Raw genomic sequence first — 24,669 nt, forward strand, 5'->3', positions numbered from 1 at the left:
CTTCTCCCTGTAGTAATCCATGTTTTCAGGAACTCTGAGTCACTATGCAAAACCACTATCACATTTGTTATAAGGTGCTGGTTTCTTCTTTTTTTTCTTTTTCTTTTTTACATTGTGAATAAAAAGCACAATAAGGAGGCGGGTGTTTCCAATATCTCTCATAAATTCCTCTGGGGGAAAGGTTGACTAAGAAGCTTTCAGTTCTCTGAGGCAGAAATGATTGCCCACAGTTTTACTTCACCCCACTGATCCTGAAAGAAAGGTCAGAAAATATTAGACTAAAATTTGAAGCCAAATGCAGGGCAGGTGACTCTGAAGGTGACATTCAAAGAGTCGTTCCTTCCCTGAACCCTGTTAGCCTTTCCATTTTGGCCAACTCATTCTCTCAGTTTCTAGGACGGCTTCCAAATCTCCTTAGGCCACCATCTGCCCTCTCCTGACATTCTTGCTTACTATAATGACCCGAAATGAATTGTTGTCACAGACCTTTCCCTTCTTTCCCAAGGATGTTGCTGCTTTTGTTAATGTTCAGTGTTGGCTCTTCTTTTTTGAGCAGTTGAGCTGTTCATAAACATTCTAAGAAAGTAGCATCCCATGGAAGATGACTTAATGACTCCCCAACCGAACCTCGTCCTTTTGGACTAGCAGGCTCTACCATACCATGCCCAGCATTTGCAAAATTGATGCAACCTACCTTGTTCAGGCACCTGAGACCCCATGGAGGTGACACTGGTATTCAAAACATCATTAACAGCTGTGTCACAGTACAGGCCCCGCTGAGCATCGTGTTCACTATCCGTCTGGTCACTTTCTTCGTGCCCGCTGTCCTTCAAGCTGTTCCCCTCCAAATCTTTGAACGTTGAGCTGCTGGGTGGAAGAAAGGTGAGTTATTTTCGCTCTGCAGAGTCCACTTGGAGAAACGCAATCACACCTTTTCTCCCCAATTTCTGTCAAGAGGGGAGGGGGCAGGTTTTGCAGCACTTTGAGCTTCCCACTGGGAGAAACAGGCTGTCGCAAGAGACCTTTTTCCAATACAACAAGTTAGCCACTCTGCTCACCGATCTTCTCATGCAGTGAGGCAGCTGGAACTGAAGACAGACCCAGAAGGTTTTTAAGAAGAAGGGGGAAAAAAGATCAGCCTGTTCCACCTGCTTGTGGAACAGAGTGAGGACAGGGAGAACATTTACACAGAGGAGAACCAAAAGAGACATCGCAGGCAGATTGGAGGGATAGAAAGTGGGAAGCACAACAGCAAGCCATCCTATTGACATTGTCCGTGCCACACAAAGAGAAGCCTGCAATTCACCCAAACAGAAGATCCCCATGAGTATCACTGATGTAAAAATAAACTTTTAAGAGGTTTACTTAAGTATAGAATTCTGAGGCCAAGGGTCAAGCACAACCAACCAGAATCACTCCTGAATAGTCTCAAGCAGAAGCTTTATTGTTAGTCACCTATGTTACAAGAATGTCACCAGACCGACTGCAATCTCTTGGGAGTGGTTAGATAAAATTTCAGGGATTCTAGGAGACACCCAGCCTGTACCACTGCTTTCTGCAGTGCAAGGACTCTTCCTCTTCACACCTTCCTCCAGTCGAGCTGGAGATTCCACCACATCAGGAGGTAGCAAATATCTAAGACAGGGGCATCAAACTGCCGGCCAGTGGGCCAGATGCGTCACCAGGAAAATGTGCCCACCCCATTGCCGACATCACATGACATCGCAGGTTTGACGTGTCTGATTTAAGAAGACAAAGCAGCTGAGTAGAAGGCCCAGGATACTCAGATTTTCCAAGCTGTCTGAGGTAAGACAGATCATTTCCCAAGCCAGCCATAGTTTTCCCTGAGAATGTACTCGGTGACACATTTGGTTTAAATTCAGCTTTTTTCCTCAACGGGATGCTGTTATTATTTAACAAATTTATAAGGACACCCACCTATGAAGGCACTATGAGCTGCAAACAAATAATAAAATAACAAGAATAATTTCTAGGTTCCTAAAAATGTTATTGTCATATTATTCCTTAATAAAAATGATAATCATCTGATAATAGCAACAACAATAATTTTAGTGCTTAAGAGGAGCTCAATGCTAAATATTATGTCCAAGGCAATTAGGGGGTCTTTCAGCTCTAAGCTGTTTAGTATCAATGCAATGGTTTGATCCCGGAAAAAGATGTAGCTGCTTTAAAGAGTTGCAGGCAGTTGCTATATACTGTAGGTAGCCCTGAAGTACCTTTCTAAGAAATAATAATTTAAAAAATTCATCCCGTCAGAAAACCATAGCAAGCTACTTCCATTGTTAACCGGAAAACCACATGGGTGTCTCCATGAAGTCATCAAACCTTGAGTTTAACTCAAAACAGACTTCACCACCTTTTGTCTTGTGCAAATCCAGCACCACAACTGCATCCCAGCAGAGAACAAATAAATAATTCTAAGGTCCTTATCACAGTTCCAGGAGTTAGATCAAAGTCAAATCTCTTACTGATCATGTGACTTGAGAGGGAAATGGCTCGCCAACCTTACGGTTCCAATTAGCTGCCATCAGGGTTGCTTAATTAGCTAATTCTTCTACCAAGAAGGCAGCAGCTAATCAGTCAGAAATTATGTGCTTGCATGCACCTGGTAAAGAGTCTGATTGGCCACGCTGGCAGCTGAACCTTGGAAATTGGGTAGACTTTAAAGACAAGATTTTAGATTGACAACACATTGCAAAGCCCAGGTCAGGTCTCCATCTAAACCAGGGGTATCAAACTGCCAGCCCGCGGGCTGGATGCATCATGCAGAAACCGCCCCCATCCCAATGGGGAAAAAGTCACTATAAAGTTGTGACACATCACTTGATGTGGCGAGTTTGACACCCCTGATCTAAACTATCAGGTTGGGATGTTCTACTGAAGCTGAAACGGCATGCAGAGAAGAGAAACAACACCTTTACAGGCAAGCACCAAGCCTGGAACATCTTCAAACATGACCTTTTAAAGTAAAGACATATCTGCCAAATCCCTTTTAAGTTTAAGATTTATCCAGTGTGCATACGCTACAGAAAGCTAGTAAGAAATCAATTCCGAAAAGACTAAACAGATTAAGGAGTAAAAAGTTTTAAGATTCCATACTGCAGCGTCAAGGCAGCAATCACTCCTCTCCAGAAAGTGGGGGGGGGAGGTTTGCTGGATTAAACCCATACCAGAGGATTAATAGCTGACATTTCAGACTACACCATTTTGTGACACTCATTAGAATAATACTTCGGCAATCCCCCTTTGCTGACTTTCTTACCCTTTCTCTTTCTCTTGGTTTTATCCCTTAATATCTAAGGAAAGGTACTTAAAGACTAAACAGAACTTGTCAACCAGCCTTATATCATTGGCTCATTGATCCACCCTGCACAGCATAGGTATCAGTTCTCCAGAGCACCAAGTGAGGTCCATTCTGGTTCTGTTCCCCAGCAGCTCAAACACTAGAAATGCTGGGCCCTAAGACTTGATGAAAGAACCTAAGTTGTTGACTGTGTCCTTCAGGGTGTTTAATTCAATGCTCTCTCCCAAATGTATCAACTAACAAACTTTAGCATGCTGAGGATAAACCACAAGCCCTATAGATGCCGCTCTAGCATAAAAAAATAAACCCTACATGTCACTATTTAATTATTCCACGGAAGAGATCTAGATGCTCTTATATCTGCCCCTTATATCAGCCTAAAAAAAGGGGGGGAGGTATTGACCTAGCAGTTAAAATGCTGACCTTGTCAACCTGAAAGTTGACAGTTCAAGACTCAAATACCGTGTGACAGGTTGAGCTTCCATCCTTGCCCCAGCTCCTGTCAACATGGCAGTTTGAAAGCCTGCAAAGGCAAATAGATAAATAGGTACCACTTCGGTGGGAAGGTAACAGAATTCCTTGCACTTCAGCATATAGTCATGCCACCCACATAATCGTGGAAGTGTCTTTGGACGACACTGACTGCCTCGGCTAGAAAATTGAGATAGGCACCGCTCTCTAGAGTCGGACACAACTGGGCAGGAGAAACCTTTACCATTTTTATACCAGCCTACCTTCAAACTGTCTTTGGAGAAGGGAGGAATTTGTATTGTGTAGAAGCTAATGCTATGGCTTAAGAACCAGATAAAAACTCTAGAAGGTCTCTTTGGAAAATGGGGAAAATCAGCTGAGGATTCCAGCTTTCTCCCCATGGTCATTTCAAAGAAAAGATACTAGCTGTACAATCTAGAGCCCAGGGCTGCACAATCCCTTGAAATATCTTTTACTATGATCCTCAGGAAAAAGAGTTGTAATGTGATAGACCACCAGGTTCCTACTATAATCAGCAGAAACTGCTCCTAGCATTCTCAGATGTTAGTAACTCTTCTCTGCAAGTCCATGAAGGCTCTGTGATCTTCTCTTGTGTCATGACACAGTTGCGGCAATAGACGTTCCTGAATTCTTATCAATATCATTGGAAACTGAGTTACAGGCAGAGCAATAATGCTTCAGTAGTGAAATAACTGTTCCCAAGGAAACACATGTCACATACCCAGTCAAGCAATATATCAACGTTCAGATGGTTCGTTGGACAGCTGTTTGCTTCCTGGCTTTCACCTGACTCCCAGTTCCCTTGTATCTTTTGCATTTCTGGATGCTTTGTTCTTGAACTTTTGATATATTTTTTTTCTTTCCTTGTTCTTAAACTTAACTACCCTCAGAGAGTTGAGTTCCAAAAGGGAACCTACCTTACTTGAAACTTTTGCCGATCTGGACAATACATTTTTCAGTCTATGACTGCAATAAAGACTTGTTTGTTCAGTTCACGCGTGTCTTCTAGCAGCAGAAGACTCCCACGAGGAGACAAATCAATTCTTTACACCCCAAGCCCATTTTTCTCAAAGTATAGTCAGATTTTCCTTCAGTTAAACACTTCCTCACCACCCTCAGCTTTGAGCCTACATCATTTTCACTGTCCATTTCCCTGTCATGATGGCTCTGGAGGAGAAAACCATGAATAGTTTTCCTCCCTGGAAGAAATCTTTATTGGAATACAAGAAACCATTCAACACAGGAGGCAATTTTCCCCCTACTAGCAATTACCACCATGGTTAAATATGATGAACTACCCTATTTAGCAAACACTTCCTTCGGAATGGGCGCTACTTCTCATCTCCTACTTACAACCGTCATAGTCTTAAACGCACGGGATTTTTTTAGGCAGGAGGATAATCAGATCTTCTGAAAGAGCAGAATGAATTCCACCAACCCATTAACAATAATTCCTCCCAGATGACCGACGCAACCTAATAGTAGAGCTGGGAAAGAGAATGAAAAGTAGTTACTGCGATGCTAATTAAGACCGCAGCATTTGAACCAATTCATCAGAACAAATTGATTATGAAAACCGATTCTGATAAGATTTCAAAAGTGCCGCCAATTAATCAAGTAACAATTTAGAGGGGGGGTTCTGAATGCGTATTTTTAGCAGCAGCACCTTTACAAAAAAATCAGCATTAGAGCCCAGCACCAAACATACTCACAATCCAACACATACACATGCACACATGCCCCACTGGCTCCATCAATAATGTTTGTTTTTGATCCCCTATTTTAAAGACCGTGTAGCGGATGTGAAAAGGGACGCGGTGGCTCAGTGGGTTAGGATGCTGAGCTTGTCAATCAGGTCGGCAGTTTGGCGGGTCGAATCCCGAGTGCCGCGTAACAGAGTGAGCGCCTGTTACTCGTCCCAGCTTCTGCCAACCTAGCAGTTCGAAAGCACATAAAAATGCAAGTAGAAAAATAGGGACCACTACGGTGGGAAGGTAACAGCATTCCGTGTGCCTTTGGAATCTAGTCATGCCGGCCACATGACCACGGAGACGTCCTCGGACAAACGCTGGCTCTTCGGCTTTGAAACGGAGATGAGCACCGGCCCCTAGAGTCGGAAACGACTAGCACGCATGTGCGGGGGAACCTTTACCTAGCAGATGTGAGTTTATAAAGAGGCTTGGAAAACATCAGGAGAAATGTTAGAAATCAACTATCAACAGACAGAAGAGCAGTTAATTAATACCTTATCTCAGAAAGGGTCCAGATTGCAAAAAAAAAAAAAATCTGGGAAATAAGAGTCACAAAATGTAACAAGACTCCACTTCAATGAATTCATTAATAAAATAAGGTCTGGTGGTTCTTGATGCAGTTTTCAAGACTCTGTACTGTATCTCTAATTCTTGCATTAAAATGTCCTTCAGAGAATCTTACTATTACCAATAGAAGAGAGTATTTGTAGTTCATGAGTTGAACTGTCCTTGGTGCTCTCTGAGCTTGGTTGTTATCTTGCAGATGTTTCATTATCGAACTAGGTAACACCCAGAGGTAGCTGAACTGTCTGCAAGAAAACAACCAAGCTCAGAGAGCACCACGGACCCCACAAATGTTATCCCTTCTTCCACCAATTGTTCCGGGCCACGGGGACTTGAAACCAGCTTGACTAGTTCTTGAATGCAATCCTTCTCATAGACAAGCAAGTTTAGCCTCTAAAGACAAGTAGTACTCAATTTAGGACTGTAATTGAGCCCACAATTTTGGTCACAAGTCGTGACCATCATAAAATAGGTCACCACATGACCGTTGACTGATTTTACATGACTGGGGGGGGTGGAGGGGCAGATGTTGGAACTTTGAATTTGGGCCGTAAGTCCCCATTTTGGGGTCCAGCCTAACTTCAAATGGTTGCTAAGCAACCGGTCATCAATCAAAGACGACCTGTAATTACTAAGATGGGGCACAAACGGGAAGGGTGCTGTGCCATTTGTCAGAATTGAAGATGTTGAAAAGGAACTAATGATCAGGTAGATCCAACAGCACCAGCAACATTCCTATTCATTTGTATCCCTGTTTCACCTCATCTGGACCCAGGTTTCCTCTTCCTAAAAATAAAAAAAATAGTCCGAATTCCAACAACTGTATGAACAAGATGCACTAAAACATTGCCTGATGGCTCAAAATCTGAGAAATCTCCTACAGTTCAGCCGCCCTCCCTCAACTCAGGATCTCCAGGAGTTATAATCGAACGAACACATTTTGCCAGATGGGACAAGAATATACACAGCGCGTAATTCAACCATGCAAATTTAAAACCGCGGCAAACCCATCCTTATTCCCTTTTTGTGTATGGGCATATGGGTTAGAGCAGCCCACCTACTGTGTGAATTAAATGGAGGATTTCCTGTGACAACCCAGATTAAATTGAGAAAAATTCCAGAGTATGTTGTAAGGGAAAACAGCGAGGAGTCTTCTGCAGCTTCCAAGATAAAAACCAGGAAGATGTATTGTTGACACCAGGGCGGTTTCGGCCATTCCCTCTCTCTCTCTCTTTCACGCTCTCAAAGTCACTGACATTATTGCGAGCACTTGTACGGAGAACCCGGGAATCAGAAATCCAGGTTGGCAAACTGAGGGGGGGTGGTGTTTGGGTTTTTTTTTTTTTTGAAGGGGTCGGGGTGGGGAAGAAAGATGGGATGAAATAAAGAAAGGATGAAAGCGATCCAGGAAGTGCCTTAGGGTCTCAGAAAGAAATCCATTTGCTACCTCCGGCCTGGAATTGAAGCGAGCAGCAGGGTGTCACCTCAAAGTGTCTTCAAAAAATTCATCAGTTGATGGAATGATTATGATTCAGCCCCGAAAGCCAGCCAGATTAGAATTAAGTAAAATGTGATGTGTGTTTAAAGAAATCCAAGCTTAGAAGGCATTAAAATTCAAGGAGGAAGAAAACTTCAAGCAGAGCAAGCTTCTTATACTCTTCGGGCTCTTTGCCCACGCGGACCATTCATTTGCTTGGTTGCGCAAAAGAATCTTCGCTCCTCCCATCAAACGGGTAGATCATGAGATCTCTGATTTCAGACCTAACAATTTAGTTAAGCAAATGCACCTACCCAAAACCCCTTCACACCACCACCAATTTTAGATTAGGACATTCAGAGTCCATGGCCATCCTGAGGCTGGACTCTAAACCCCATCATTCACAGCCTGAGGCAGGTAAGAATAAAAGTTCAATCATCCCTGTAGGGTCAAATGATGGTCAGCCCTTTTAAGTCATGATGAGGTTGATTGATGAAGAAGCAGATACCAAGTCCCTGGCGACTGAATCCTATTTCAGAATTTTATTTAAAGACATTGAAAGTGGAGGTATTGGATGGATACAAGAAGGAAAGAATAATCTAGTTCCAACACTAGAGTTAATGACTACTGGGATGCTGGTAATTATTATTATCAACACATTCCCAAGGAACTACATTCACTTTCTGGTTTATGCTTGAGAGAAACTGGGCAATAAACAAATTCTTTGAACGGGGAGGAAATAGTTGAGTTAAAGAGATGGGGACACGTCATAATACAAATGTTATTTTTCCTTTCCAAACCCTTCCTTTAAAAAAATAAATAAAAAATAAGTGCAGGATCAATCCGTGGCAGTTCCTTCCCCCCCCTCCAAACACACACTCTCTTCCTCCATAGCAGAGCAAAATCTCCAGCACCAGCTCCCCCATTTTGTGTTTTGTGCAATGAAATAAACTCTATGAATTTTTAACTTGTCAGGATAACAGAATTTTGCCTGACTCTACACTACTCCTATGTAAGAATGAGTTTTGGATTGGGTTGGGTTGAGTTTGACAAAAAAAAGCCTTTAAAAGGCCAAAGCGGCGGAGGCTTACTAAGATGTAAAGTTTTACTTATTTACTTTGAGTAAGCTGTCCCCTTTGCCACTCCAATCACTGCCCCATCCCCAAATCAAGAGATCAGATTTTGCATAGAAAATAATAAGCCGATGGGAATGAATTAAGCAATTTGGCTTTGGTGTGAAGCTGAGTCCTTCCCCCCCCCCAAATACACCCAATACCCCACCTACCTTTTTATTAAATGAGCTCTGCTGTTCACATAGTTGGAATCAAAGGAGTAGTTTTCGGTCTGAAAGGAACGGAAGAAAACAGAGATGGTTACACACATAGTTCGTTGGCATTTGGGAATCGCTAAGCTAGTTGGGACAAAAACCATAAAGGGGAACTTAAGCAGAGCTTAGCCATGGCTCACCAACAATGTGGTCGTTTCATTCAGGGCATCACAACCCAGTCAGAGCATGGAGAACACCAAGTCTTTGGCTGTATGTAACACAGCAGAAGGGGTCAAAACTGTGTCACTGGTAATGAGATTAAGGTAATCCCTGAAGATTACTTTAGAGACCACCTTCTCCCATTCGTTTCTATCCATCCAATTCAGGCAGGCATGCTGAGGGTCCCGTCAGCCAAGAAATGAAGGTGAATATAAATGTCCCACAATAACGTTGCAGGATCCAATCTGGGTCAGTCACCAAGACCAGAGGTTTAGTCTTCTGAGCTTTCGGATTCGGCTGGAGCCCATCAGGAGTTCAAAAGTTCGGAAGACAAAATCTCTGGTCCCTGTGATTGACCCAGATTAGATCCTGCAGTCAAGAAACCAGGAGATATGCCTTCTCTGCAGTAGTCTCTACTTTCAGAAATATTCTCTCTTTGGATATCAGAACGGCCCCAAGCTTGTTGGCCTTTCACAAACCCATGAAGACTAGGGCCTGGGTCCTTGAGCGTGTTAAGGGCTTCATTTCCTGGCTGTATTAAAATCCAAAGCAGCAGGTTTTTCTAGGTGCCAAATGTATTTACTTTGCATCGTTTTAATCATTTTTATGGTTTATGATGTACAGTGCACAGAGGTGCTTGATGAAATGGTCGCTATAGAAATCAATAGGTAAAGCTGTGGCGCAGGTACAGTATTCCACCACCCGTTTCCCTCTTCAACGGGCGACAGGTGGCAACCACTCCATCATGCAGTCTGCTCTTTTTCCCCCTAGCTCAGGGGTCAGCAACCTGAAACAGTGAAAGAGCCACTCAGAACCGGTTCCCTCACAACAGGAAAAACTGGGAGCCGCAAAAAATGTGTGCACATGCGCGTACACGCGCGCATGCGCAGAACAGGGTTTGACTGAAGAGTGGAGCCAAGGCGAGATATGCACCTAACCTGCATATTTGAATTGATTGGTTGAACTTTTTAGTCCCACTTTTTTTTTTTTTTTGAACTGCACATGGCAGAGGACTGGGAGCCGCAGGAGACGGCTGAAAGAGCCACTGCTCCACCAAGGCTCCAAGATGTGACAGCTGTTTCACCTTGGAATTTGTATTGGCAATAAGACCCCTTTTCTCCTCCCCCCTCCCCCCCACACCTTCACCTCAAAACACCCCAGCCCTGTTAAATCCCACATATCAGGTTCTGGAAGGAAAAGATCCAAATTCCTTTTATCTTGATATATAATAAACTAAAAGCAGGCTGCAGCCTTTCTATCAGCTGCCTCTCTCTCACCTGCTGATCGAGCCCCTATGATGTCTCAGAATGTTCACAAACGTTTAGGTTCCTGAGGGGGAAGTATCAACCATATTATTAAAAAAAAAAGACAGAAACGGATCAGTTTATAGAAGGGTAAGATATACCGAAGCTGGAGTGGGCAGGAACAAAGAAGCAGCAGATAAGGAAGCAGAAGAGGGGCGGGGAGGGGGAGGAATCAAAGCAGAGGAGAAGCTAAGAAATAAAAGAGATCTGGAGAGAAATTACTATAAACATTACAGACTAAAGATCCTCAGTAGGAAATGGCCAAAACCTGGAGGATGGAAAAGGAAAGCAGACTCAGAGTGGAGACGGAGGAGGAAGCGGAGAGAAACAGTATAGGTCTGAAACGGTGTAGCATTTCCTGCTTGAGCAAAGGGTTGGACTAGAAGACCTCCAAGGTCCCTTCCAACTCTGTCGTTCGGTTAGTCTGCCCAGAAATAATTTGTCGTTCTAAAGAGCCAAGCCATCCATCTGTAAATCATGCTGTGCATGGATTCAGGCACTGCTCACCCTTTTCCCAGCCTACCTGTCATATCTTAAGGACAAGTGCTGAAGAGAAGAGGAAGGCAGCTATTAGCAAGGAATACTAGCAGAATTGAAAGCAGAACCACCGCTACCCTATGCCCCAATCAGGTTTTGTATTATTACTCACGTTGCATCCTATTTGAGCAGGCAAGAATGAACGACAGTGTCTCCTTACTTGAAGCCCAGTGTCTACATCTGCTGGAGGCCTGGACCCACAGGCCAACTCAATCCCTTCCTAGGACAATTCCAAATCCCTACACATGTACATTCCCCATACATGAAGAAGTCCATGCATCTTCAACAAATACATGATAAATGAAAAGGCATGCAGTCCTTCCTAGAATAATCACAAGCAAGGACATACAAGACTGCAAATCTGCAGGCTACATTTTGGTTCCAAGCTAGTAATCTTTAAAGCAGTCCTGGCCTGGCCATAACCCTTTTTCCAAAAAAAATATATAAGCACAGTACAATTAAGTACAATTTTCAAAAAAATATTCCCAAAAATACAAGCATGGTGTAATTAAGAATTAAGAAATTAAGCACCTCCCAGGGAGAAGCACATTATCCGAAGGAGAACTAGTTTGATCTAAAACCGGTCTGGTCTAGTGGTTAAGACACCAGACTGGAAAGCAGCAGATGGTGAATTCAAGAACCACCTCAGCCATGAAAGCCAACTAGGTGACTTTGGGCCTGTCCTTCTCTCTCGGCCCATCCCACCTCACAGGGTTGCTGTTGTGGGGAAAATAGGTGGAGGAAAGTGTGTTGGATACATTTGCCACCTTTAGCTGTTTGTAAAAATAATAAAGACAGGATACAAACAAACGAACTAGGGGAAAGTTAAAAAGGTAAAGGTTCCCCCGCACATGCGTGCTAGTTGTCTCCAACTCTAGGGGCCAGTGCTCATCTCCGTTTCAAAGCCGAAGAGCCAGCGCTTGTCCGAGGACGTCTCCGTGGACCTCACCAAACTGGCTCAGTTATTGTTCCGGCTTTGTCGTCACTGCTGAATAGCCAAGCTGGAAACTTCGTGCAGAAAACCCTTCGCCTCTGACACGTCGTCCCTTCTTGTGCCTGCAGGATGGTTTAGCAATCAAGTCTCAGCAGGAAAACATTCTTCCTTTCTTTTTTTCTAAAATGCTACAGCCTCCAGTTTATGAAACTGGATTTTTGGCAGCGTAGCCCATTTTTCTAGGATGCTGTCATGGCTACAGCTGTGCTAACCCAAGAATGAGAGAGAAAACAAGGGGACATCAGATGCTGGGCCCAAGTCTGCCGAAAGAGCGCAAAGCAGAGAGAAGATGAAGGTTGCAGAGGAGACCCAATCTTCTTCTAATTTCTCTTTGCAAGCATTCAGCCTTGTTCCTCCCTCCAGCTGGAATTGCTTGGCTATCAAGTATGGAAAAGATGCTGATACAAGTAGTACAAAAGAAAGGAAGGGTTAAGTATACTGACTCAGAGAATTTACTGCCACGATGTAGGGTTTACCGACCCTAGAGGATTCCAGTGAAGTCTTTCTGGGAGTTTACCGAAGTCTGGGTCTGTGTTTGTTCACACCGTGTGGCCAGTGAACAGATTAGTGGCAACATACACAGGAACCACACTGACTGATGTTCAGCAAGCAAAAGACAGGTCCTTGCCTACATACCAATTTACACGCACGGTTATCAGATTCGCTCAAATTCAACTTGCACATTCCCAGAAAAAAAGAGATGTCACAACTAGGATTATTTTGTTCCAATCCAAGATGAGTCTATTTAACACAGGTGACTGTCCTCCATCAGATTGAAAGTGCTATTCTCTTGGGTGCATCTCTGTCAGGCCTTCGAGGTAGGTAAATGTAGGGAGTAGGAGTCTTGGAAAGTATCTTAAGGGAATCAGAATCTTGAAAGTCTATCCCAATGTTTCTCCTTCTTGTACATAAGACAAATCTTTTGAGAATCTTTCTTACACTGTTTTCTCAAGACTCAAACACTTTATATTATTTCAATACAGTAGTTTAATTCCAGTGCTGCTCTCTCTCACCACTCCCATTATTTAAGGCAGGGGTCTCCAAACCTGGAGCTTGAGAAAAGCACCGGTCCACGGCCATCCTTAGGAACCAGGCTGCGCAAGTGAGCAAAGCCCCATCCATGCAGCAAGTGAAACCATGCCTCCCCAGCCCATTAAAAAAAAACGCTGTGCACAGAACCGGTCCCTGGAGCCCAAAAGATCGGGGGCTGCTGATTTAAGGGACTTTCTGTTCTGCACTTCTGAGCTTTGAGGTTTTATACCACAGCTGGTTGTGCTTGGCTTTAAAGCTATACCAGGGGTCCCCAACCCCCGGTCCGTGGAGCAGAACCAGGCTGCGGCATGCTAGCCGCACAAGGTCCACACAAACAAGCAAAGCCCCATCCGTGGGATGCAGGCAGCACACAAAGCCACACACCCTCCGGTCCGTGGGAAAACCTCTCTCCACGGAACCGGTTCCTGGCGCCCAAAAGGTTGGGGACCTCTGAGCTATATGACTGGTAGTTGTGTTGACATAACTGACATCTCTGTTCTGTGTTTTGACCTGACTGTTACCCATAAGGTTCCTTCACATGAGGAAAGATTCAAGGTTGATCCTGTTTGGAGAAGCTTGGTAGGTGTAGACTGGAGGTCTCCAACCTTGGCAACTTTAAGACTTAAGGACTTTAACTCCCAGATTTCCACAACAGTCACAAGTCTTAAAGTTGCCAAGGCTGCCCATAATTTTGTCCTATCCTGTTGACTCCTTCAAACTGGAACTCCTCTTGGTTTTTTTTTTATAACAACTCAAAAGGAAAGGAAAGGGCATCGTTCTTCTGAGCTGCCAGCTTCTGACACAAATTCAAGGTATTTGTCGCAGTCGTAAATCTTTAATCAAAGAAACACGAAACACACAACAAACTCAAAAGTTTTCTTGAGCAGCTCTCATCCTCATGGGGTAAACCAGATAGGAATCACAATTAGATGAACTAATTCTACTTTGCTGTAAAGCTACACTGACAGAATCTTGCAAGTCTGAAAATACAATTCTTCCCCCACCCTATGCAGCCCAAGAATCTAGGGAGGGTTTTTCCTGAACCCCTTGCCCTGCCCACTATCCAGCTGTGGGCTATGCGGCCCTTTATCTAACTGTTCCCTAAGCCAGGGGTCCCCAACCCCCGGTCCGTGGACCGGTACCAAGCCATGGCATGCCAGCAACCGGTCCGCACAAACAAGCAAAGCCCCATCTGTAGGATGCAGGCAGCCCACAAAACCACGCCCCCTCCAGTCCGCGGAAAAACCTCTCCCCACGGAACCAGTCCCTGGCGCCCAAAAGGTTGGGGACCTCTGCCCTAGGCAGTGTGTCTTCACCCAGGCTCCCAAGGTTTCTCCCACACCCCGTTTCATCAGTAAACAAGTACCGAAACTTACTTTTTGCAGAAGAGTTCAGAGACACAAGTATTACGTTCAGAAATATCAAAGAACAGTCCATTTCCGATCCAAGCTTCCACTAAAAGGTTACTTGCCCTAAAGTGTCAGTCAAGCTGCTTTCTTACAGCTCTGATGACCCAGCCTGAGTAATTTGTTGAGTCACACTTCTTCCATGTAGATAGGTTGGCCTTTTTCTTTTTCTTTCTTTTTTTTTTTTGCTACTCTATCGCCTGAAGCATATCAGAGGGGCTCAAGACACACACACACACACACATACGTGTATCCCAGCCTCTGTGCCAACTTAGTCAGCCTCCACCTGAGTCAGCCTCCATTACTCAATTAATTTCTGTAGAGCAGGTTGAGAGGGAGTCTTCAGCCTCCAAATCTGAAGACGCAGGCTGGTGATCCTTAGCAGCCATGGAGGCCAGACAAAAACTTCATTTTTTTTAAAAAAGGTATATGTCTCTAAACAAGCCCTCTCTCAACTCTGCCCTCTCCAAAAGAGGTTGGAATGGCAGCATCCAGGATTCCCAGCCATGCAAGCTGATCATCTAGGGAGCTGCCATCTCAGAGCCTCTGGAGCATGCCAGATGAGGGGCAGGCTGCTTAAACACATGCTCTGCTGTTTAGAGACCCAGTTCTGTCATTTGCAAGCCTACTCCTGATGTTTCCCCTAAGCCAGCTTTTCCACACACGTTCCCCCAAGCCAGCTTTTCCGTTAAACACATTTTCAGGCGTATTTAGGACCTACCCAGTTCCAGAATTCCCAAGAACCAGTTGCAGAAAACTGATCTAATCATTCTTCATTTAACTGATTTGCAGAACAGCCGGGAGCTGAAAACCTTCAACTCACAAATCATCTAAAATCCTGCATCCCTTTCTTTCACTCTCTTTATCTTAGAAAGCAAATGTTCTCCCCCAGCTTTCATTGGCACCAATCTTTTAACCTTTTGCTGCTGCCAAGATAGTAGAAGCATTCCAAAACTTCAGATGGGGACTCGCACCACACGAGAGAGAAAGAGAGAGAGAGAGAGAGAGAGAGAGACAGAGAGACAGAGAGACAGAGAGACAGAGACAGAGACAGAGACAGACAGAGACAGACAGAGACAGAGAGACAGAGACAGAGACAGACAGAGACAGACAGAGACAGAGAGACAGAGGGACAGAGGGAGGGAGGGAGGGAGGGAGGGAGGGAGGGAGGAAGAGAAAGAAAGAAAGAAAGAAAGAAAGAAAGAAAGAAAGAAAGAAAGAAAGAAAGAAAGAAAGAAAGAGATCCTCTACTGTTTTCCTTCAAATGCTCCTTGTCTAGAATCAGCGAAGTTAAGCAATATCAAGCTTCAAAACAGGAAAGGCAATCACATCTATGCAGCGTCAATGAGTGAAATTGCAATCTGTGCTGTGTTTCACGCCAATTTTTTTTATCTATTTAACTTCTGCCCCATTGCAACCCAGTGACTTTTGGTGGCTTACAGGGCATATAAACAACAATTAAAAATTTTGCGGTGAGGTTAAAACCACTCAAGCCAACTGTAACAATGGTGACCACATCAGCTTCCATATAAAAACATGTCTGCCTTTCAAGAAGGAAAGGGACTCCATATGAAATAGTGGAACTTTTTGATATGGGTGAAATGGGTAGCTATATAAAAATGTGATTAATAAATAACAGTAGCAGAAACTTGAGACCTTGATGGCATTTGCCCTTCCTTCCTTCCTTCCTTCCTTCCTTCCTTCCTTCCTTCCTTCCTTCCTTCTGATGCCAAAGAAAGTCAAGGCACAGCAACCTTGAATTTCTTTCACACCCTTTCATGCAATTCGTGTTTTGCTAACCAACCGTCCCCCTGCAGCCTTTCCAATGTCATCCTTGTGGTTCTCTACAAACATAAGCACGCAAAAACCACGAGAACAAAGAGTGAAACAAGAAACAGAAAGTGAGATGGCATCGAGCAGAGATTCAAGCAAAGGCTGTCCAAAACTATTCAAGTTTCCGGAAAACCGACCAAGAAGGTTGGTGGGGGAGGCTGTTTCCAACGACCGGCGCTGCCACCGAAAAAAGAATATATTAATGTGGAAAGCAGAAACGGAGTGACAAATTGGCAGGGGCACAATGGTTTAGAATCCAGCATATTGTCATCCCTAGGCTGGCTTAAATTCTCCCGTTCAGTCTTGAATCTTCCCCTGGCACATTCCCTCACCCCATAGTTCCATCAGCCGGATCTGCAAAGCAGGTGGCTTTAGTGTGTGCCATTGAGGCAGGAAAACATTGTCAGAAGGGCTTCGGTGCATTTGTCCTCTTCTGGGAGCCATTCAGATGATCTTATGCTGGCTCTGGCGAAATTGGTCTACTCCCCATCTCCTCAGGCCAGCTGCTAATGCCCAGGCTGTTCTGCTCCCCATCTGTGCAAAGCCACTCTGCTTGCCAGCTCTGCAGGCTAGACCCGCACATCCATTTACACAGACTCGTCACTTTCTATCTGACTCAGGGCAGAAGAGTTAAGGAAGGTCTGTGCATGAATGGCTGAAGCTAAAAGGGTGACCAGATGGGAGTCTCTTCCTGCTAGGGAGGAAACAGAGCGATGCACCCTTCAAGATCAGGCATTTAAGGCAAGGGGCCGGTGGTGAGAGCAGAGCGATTATAAAGTACCTTTCGCCAGCTCTAATGGAACCATTCTACACTTTGGAAGGATGCTGTCTGATCTCTGTGTTTGCAAAGACTTCTGGGGAAAACATTAAACAGCCAAAGCCTGCAGCAATCTTTTTTTTAAAAAGGAAGGCAACACAAAAGGGTTATCAAACAACTGCCAAAGAAATCCAGTACAGTAACAGTAGACAGAGAGCTTTCCACCAATGTACAGATTTATAAGCAAGGATGGAAGTGGGGCTACTTCACAAGAGACGGTTGTCTTATGTGTGAAGGCTGCATCACTCTCCACCCTGCCTCCTTTGCTCATCCCAAACCAGGGGGTTGAATTTATCGCATCCACTTTGAAGTTCCCCCTCCCCAAAAAAGAAAAAAAAAACTTCCACCAATAAAATCACTAAAGAACGTTTGTGTCAAATAACCACAACCTGAGGTCTGAACTTGGTATAGCCCCCAGAATTGTTTCTAATTGATGAATGTTGTGTGAATTAAGGAGGGGGGGGGAAAACCAGAAAAGTGAGCATGGATTAAGGAGAAAAAACCAGGAAAGTGACAATAACTGACTTTCATTCGATTGTGTCTGAATTCAAATTTAGCTTTAGTCTTGGCATCCCCTCATTTTATCTTGACATGCCATCCAAGAGCCAAGGAGTTCACCTCTGTCCTAAACCAGCTTATCAACCGCAAGGGTTTGAATCCTTTTTAGTCCCTGCATCCCAACTGTTGTTTTCTCTACCACCCAGGTTGTGCTGAGTTGATCTGTGGCTGGGAATTTATTCCTCTTGCCAACCACAGTGTTGCCCATTTAACTTTAAAGGACTCAGTACGTTCAAAACGAAGACAAGGAAAGTGGTTTTATTCTGGGGAAAAAACAGTAAAATATCATGCAATCACGAAACAAGAAAGTTGGGAGAGTTGGAAAAGGTCTTGGAGATCCTCCAGTCCAAGCTCCCAATCATTTCAGGAGTCCATCAAACCATTAGATAGTGGTCTAGCCCAGTGGTGGGATTCAGCCAGTTGGCACCAGTTCAGCAGAACCGGTAGCTAATATTTTGTTGCCCAGGCCCAGAATGGACTTCCAGAAGTGGCATCCACACAGAAAACCAGTTGTTCCTATATCTGAGGTTGTTCCTATATTTGAATCCCACCACTGGTTTACCCTCATGCTTGAAAGCCTCCAATGAAGCTTGGCCTTGTCTGAATCTCCTTCTTTTCAATTTCAAGATGCTATTGGTCAATTTCTACACTGAACATGTTCCCTGGCTGCAATATCCCTTTTAATCTCGTATGTCCAACTGAGTTTTGACCACCTCCAGATCATCACATCCTCAACATAGCCCAACATAGTCCTTCGGGAGAAGGGCGGTATATAAATATTATTAAATAAATAAATAAAATAAACAATTCAGGCCTTGGGGCACAACTGCTCTTGAGGGCAATAGGCCATCCAGCTTTTAACCAATGAAAAAAGAGGAATATCCCAGGTATACCTCCCTTTCCATCGCCATCTTCTTACCCCAACTCACAATATACTGTCAGCACCTTTGTAATCAAGTCCTTTAGAATGAGCCAGTAACAGCAAGAATGTCTCTCTCACTGCTTAAAACTCAGATTCAACCACATAATATTCTCTCTCTCTCTCTCTCACACACACACACACACACACACACACACACACACTGTGCAGTTTGATTTCTACAGGCAGGCATTTATCCGTCGTTCCATCAGCGGGAAAAAAGCCTCTGAGCCCCCATGCAGTTTACTAATATATAATTTCTCAAAGTGCTCTTAGCTGTTGTCTTAGCAACACAAAATACAAATATATCAACAGAAGCCCTCTGAAACAGACATCCAGCAGGGACATTTTTAGATGGATTAATCTCTCTTTTATTTATTTATTTACTTATTAACTAGTTGCAGCCTTCTGGAGAGAGTAGTGTTGTTCGTTAAGAGAAAAAGGTCCATGAGCCATTCACAGGAATTCCACTGAAGCTAAAAGCTGTGGAGTGCCGCCCTCCATATCCAAGCCACCCTTAAACCAGAAGGAAGTAAGAAGAAAGTCTCCCAGGTTCTCCCCCCAAAGAAAAAGGGGGGAAATTTTAAGTCACTGCAACTAAGGAATTAATAAAATCCAGTCCTGATATTATTTTCTTTCCACACCCTTGAGTCCTAAGTCTGCCACCACACACAGGGACGAGAACTAAAGCTTAGCAATAATTTCACAGACGGCATGAAACTGTGGTTTATTTTCATGATTTCTGAAAAAGCCCCAGTAGCTAGATTCACACAACAGAGGCTGAGTCAAAACCAAACATAGGACAACATGTTGGCTACAACAGGCGTAAGTTGAGTGTGTTGGTTGATGAGGCTGTGCGTTTGTACAGCTGATGAACGAAGCTCCCACATAACTCTTTATCACCGAATAGCACAAACCTTTGAACCAAGACCCATCTCACTCACTGCTGCGCATATCTTCCAGAAAAAGTAACCAACCCCACCCTTCCCCCTCATTCCCAGTTTCATCTTGGCATGCCCAACATCTCAACATCCATAGTCATCATTCATCAAAACAGTGTTTAAGCTTACGTCAGGCAGGTAGGCTTATTTCAAGAGACCCAGGAGGGAGAAGGGAGGGAGCAAAACCAAGTAATCCAATCATCTGGCAAGTATGGAGAGTCTTCCCAAGCCACATTTGCAAGATTATTTTAATCATGGTTTGTTTTTTTCTATATGCGGTCCATCCTGTGTCCTGCAGAGCAAGCCATCAAAAACCCATAAAGATAGTGTTGAATGTGTTCCATCCAACCTATTGGACTAGTCGTGCCAACTCATAATTTCTGTGATTATTTGGCCTGGGGAAATACATGCCTACAAAACCTGGTAACTTCCAAAGGTAATTCAAGTCTGAAGGCTGGGAGGAAAACGTGATAGTAGACTTCCAACACCTGAAGTGCTACCACAGGGAAAACAGCATCTCTGTATTCTCCGCAGCACCTGAGAGTAAGGCAAGGAGCAATGGGTGGAAGCACAAGGGCCTCCAATCTCAAGGAGCAGAAAATCTCACTCAACCCTCAAGTTCATTCAATGACAAGGTGAAAGCGACACGTCTAGACCCTAACACGATGGGCCCACTTGTTGTTTGTTCGTCCCTTGTCAGCAATATCCCCTTACATCAAATCAAATCAGCCACTTCTAGAGTTGGACCCAAATCTGGGATCGGAAATGATTATTTAAAAAAAAAAAAGCGACAAGCAATCCATCACTGACCCCCATGGTGGCCTTCCGCAAACAGAGGAATTACAAAGATCGATTTTCTTCAGAAACAGCCAAAGTGGAATTCATTAAAAGCTATCGGCAACAGCTTGTACAAAGACAAAGGGGGTTTTATCACACCACGTGTGTTCAACAGCTCACCCGCGCCGGTTTTGCATACAACAGCCCATTTTGGGAAGATAGTCTTCAGTGGCTCTACTTTCTGCCTCCTGCCCATCCATCAACGTACATCTTCTCTATCACACCAACAATCTGCAGGAGATGCTTGTAGAACACATCGGTGTGGCGTAATTCAACACATAGTTAATAACTTGGAAGTCTTCTCCTTGAGACCTGCCAGTCGCTCTTATTAACTAACAAGATCCACTTTTTTTCACAACACAAACACATTTTCTTGACACTAGCAGTGACAAAATATCTCAGGGAGTATGTTAAGGCTGCAAATACCATACCCCTACCCCCCAAAAAAATTGTCTTCAGATCCTTTTTTTAGATGCTGTCGTTTCTATCTGGCAAGAGATGTTTGTTTGCTCCCTAGCTTTTTTTTTCCCCCAATACATTTTGGGTGAATTTTTCATAGGGGGAGGTGTGCTGTGGATGCTTGCACTGGATTATTTATTGGTTTGTTTGCTAAAGTCACAGGCAACCCAGTTCCATCACAGCTTCGGTTACAAGATGGCTGAAAAGTGAGTGCCAGGGACACTTTTTCTCACTTGAACAATCATCTTTCCGTGTGTAGTGTGGTGGGATGGAGGGTTTGTTGTCACTGTGTGTTGGGGGGAGGGAGCACAGGGGGAGGCTCAGCTAATCTCAATGTACACATGTTGTACTTTGACAATAAAGGTTTATTATTATTATTATTATTATTATTATTATTATTATTATTATTATTATTATTATTATTTATTATTATTATTATTATTATGTAGGTAGTCCTCAACTTTCAACAGTTCATTGAGTGACCGTTCAAAGTCCCATCAGCACTGAAAAAGTGACTTATGACTTACGTTTTCGACACTTAGGACCCATGGTCACGTGATCAATTGGCTCATATTATGACGGTCGCAGTGCCCTAGGATCGTGTGAAGATCCCCTTTTGCAACCATCTGACAAGCAAAATCAATGGGGAAGCCAGCTTCCCTTTACAACCACGTTACTAACTTCACAACTGTGGCAATTCGCTTAACACCCGTGGCAAGAAAGGTAAAATGGGGCAAAACTCACTTAACAACCGTCTCCACTTAGCAACAAAAACGTTGGACTCAGTTGTGGCCGTACGTAGAGGAATGTTGCCCGTATGCAACTTTGCTAGCTTCAGTCACTTCCCGAGGAATATCATCTCATCCCTTCCTTCCACTCCACACTTTTTTCAGAGGGGAAAACACCAACATCAGCCAGAAACGTCATTTACTACCTTGCAATAATGGAAGGTGCCACACCGCGGACACCACCAGAGACCCAAAACCACAAGAGGAGAGTCTGTATAGCACACTAGGCCAAAAACAGAACAAATCACATCACCAAGTGAGTCCCATAATCCCCTGCTACACGTGGGGGGGAAGAGAGAGAGGAATGGGATGTATTTCTTTCCTTTCCTGATGGAGCAAAATCATCCTTTTCATGCGTCCTCTTCTCTCTTTTTTTTCCAAAGTGCTATTTTCATCCCATTTAATGGCTGCAGCCGAGTTTCCTGCCAGCGAGTGTTTTCAGCCCCCAAGCGCAGCATCCTAGCAAATTCGTTCTTACCATCTCCTACTGTCCTTTTTTTTTTCAACACACAGACCAGATTGTCAATCCTGAACAAAGCAAAGTTTCTGATCGCTCCAGAGCGCGGGGCGGGGGGGTGGGGTGGAATAAGCTGTGCACCCTTCCCCTAAACAGAGGCAACTGGGACCAGTGCAAAAGAAAAGGATGTTTTTCTTGTCGTGGCCATTTTTGGACCCCAGTCTCTCTCTGTCCAAGCTGCCAACCAGGTAGCCAATTAGTACCAGTCACGGTTGTGATTCAGCCACTCACTGGTGACGCTCGCCCATTACGTCCAGTGGAATTTAAGGTGGCAGCAGAAGCCACCGATCCTCAGAGGCCGCTGAATCTGCAGACACCATGCAGAGGATTCCGACGTCTCTCTATGGGAGCAAAGTGCCAGGAGTTGCATTCCGTCTCTTCCTATTATCCAGAGCAACGATGACTTCCTGGCAGGGAAGGGGGTTGTAGTGCTGTGTTATGGTACCTGTAGAAGGTATCAGTTGGAGCCCAGGGTAGGCTGAAAAAAACTCCCATCTAAAACCCGGAAAGCCACATCTAGTCATTGATGACAAAGCAACACTCATGGAGTCCTGCTGGTGCACAATAGCTTTTTACATTGGTAGGATCCTGCCAGATTCTAAAGCAACTGCCAGCAAATGAGAAATTGTTTGGAATATGCACGTCATACTTCTTTGAACGTCTGAGATTTGTTCTACCTACTCCCCCTCTGCATCATCATCCTCGCTAATCCTGTTATTTATTTCTTGATTATGAATCCTGGTGAACTATCATGATCTGAAGGTCAGGCAGAGACCGTAAGCCTTCCTTCAATTTGAGCTCCGCAATCAATACCCTGTCAGATCAGTTGGACCAAGCCAGGGTGTCCAAGATCAAAGTTATCTGACAAAAATGTGGGGTTGAGTTGTGGGATTTGAACTTGGGTCTCGAGAGCTTGTCCAACGCCTACCTCACTTCACCACCTTGGCCTCTCATTGAATCACCATCCAATCTTGCATTGTTTATAATCTGGTGCTAGAGGTGCCTTACCTCGGATTACATCCCTGCAAAAGGTCTCGCGTTCCATCTTCAACGTCTCCAGATCAAACTGAAGGAAAGAAAAACTCCTGTTCTAGCTTCAGTCTTTCCGAGTATCCCTGCCAAGAGGACAGAACTACACAGCTCTGGAAGTCGAGAAGGGTGCTGTGCAGAAATGCTTTCCATAGATGGCAGAGTTTTATTTATTCCATTTTAAATACAGGTATCCAAGAGTGACTCTTGAGACTTTTCCCATGCAAAGCATTTGCTCTTTTTTTATTCTTTCTGCTTCTGTGTAGATCTGACTATCTTCATTTTAGAGGAGATCAGAGCTTTCCTCTTTCCGAAACCCCGCTGGGAGTTGTTTGCACTCTGATTCAGGTGACCCTCAGGGCACAGATAAGCCCCCAAGTGGCCTCAAGAAGTCTCAGAGAGAAGGCTTACGACCAGAGGACTGCAAAGAAAGATGATCCTTCCAACCTTCCCTGCCCAATCCTATCAGAACTAATCTTTCTACCATCCTGCCAGAACTGATGAAGCTTCTTGGATGAGAAGCAAAAACATCTTCTTCTTCCTCAAGGAAAAAAACAGTCCAGTTGCCTTTTTAAAAAGCACCTTTTGAGACAACTATGACCTAGATCAGAGTACCCCAACCTTTTGGGCACCAGGGACCAGTTCCGTGGAGAGATGTTTTTCCGTGGACTGGAGGAGGCTTGGTTTTATGTGCTGCCTGCATCCCGCAGATGGGGCTTTGCTTGTTTGTGCAGAAGAGTTGCTGGCATGCCGCGGCCCGGGATAGGTCCACGGACTGGGGGTTGGGAACCCCTAACCTAGATGACTGAGAATCTCCACAGACCCTCCTAGGCTGGTACAATACACTGTACACCAACCTAACAGTCAGGCCTTCCATAACATGCTAAAACTCCAAAGAAATCTCCAATGATCACACTAGCCAAGGTGAGCACGCCACACTGCTCAGTTCACAACTGCCCTGGTTGTGGGAAGACAACCAATAAAGAGAATTCCTACACCATCTTCAACTCTGGACATAGCTCGGACACAACATTTTCCAAGAGCCAGCCTCACTGATCCTATTCCCTAGCTTACATCGTAGCAGAGGAGCAGCAACTATTCTCCAAAGCACAAGAAGGCAGGACAAGAAGCAAACGATGGAAATGAATCAAGGAGAGAAGCAACCTAGAATGAAGGAGACACTTCCTCACAGTGAGAACAATTAACCAGTGGAACGGCTTGCCTCCAGAAGTTGTGGGTGCCCCATCATTGGAGGTTTTTAAGAGGAGAGTGGACAGCCACTTGTCTGGTAGGGCAGAGGGTCTGCTACTCAAGCAGGGGGTTGGATTAGGAGACCTCCAAGGTCCCTTCCAACTCTGGTATTTTGTTATTCAACACGGTCTCCAAAATGAGACTGAATAGTAGACCGAGGCTATTCCGACCGCTATCTATTATTAAAACCCATTTAACTGCCAATCACGCAAGTAGGTTCAATAATGTCTGAAAGAGTTCTGTTCTCTTCCATCTTTCGATCCTCCCTTATTGCAAGTCTACACACACACACACACACACACACACACACACACACACACACTCAAATAGTCCCCAAGATTGTTCCCCCTTC

The 24,669-nt window shown here is 44.4% G+C and overlaps 1 protein-coding gene across 1 annotated transcript in view; it reads right to left on the minus strand.

The window, feature by feature from the left end:
• The window catches only part of PCDH19 (protocadherin 19), a gene marked incomplete at its 5' end in the record, with an annotated part of 107,158 nt that overhangs the window by 39,496 nt on the left and 42,993 nt on the right, over positions 1-24,669 (minus strand). The window contains 2 exons of the mRNA XM_083371888.1: positions 695-867; positions 8,895-8,953. Coding sequence (XP_083228014.1) covers positions 695-867; positions 8,895-8,953 — 232 coding nt within the window. The remainder of the gene's footprint in view (positions 1-694; positions 868-8,894; positions 8,954-24,669) is intronic.

The sequence above is a fragment of the Vipera ursinii genome (genome assembly GCF_947247035.1).
Source record: "Vipera ursinii genome assembly, chromosome: 12".
NCBI lineage: Eukaryota > Metazoa > Chordata > Lepidosauria > Squamata > Viperidae > Vipera > Vipera ursinii.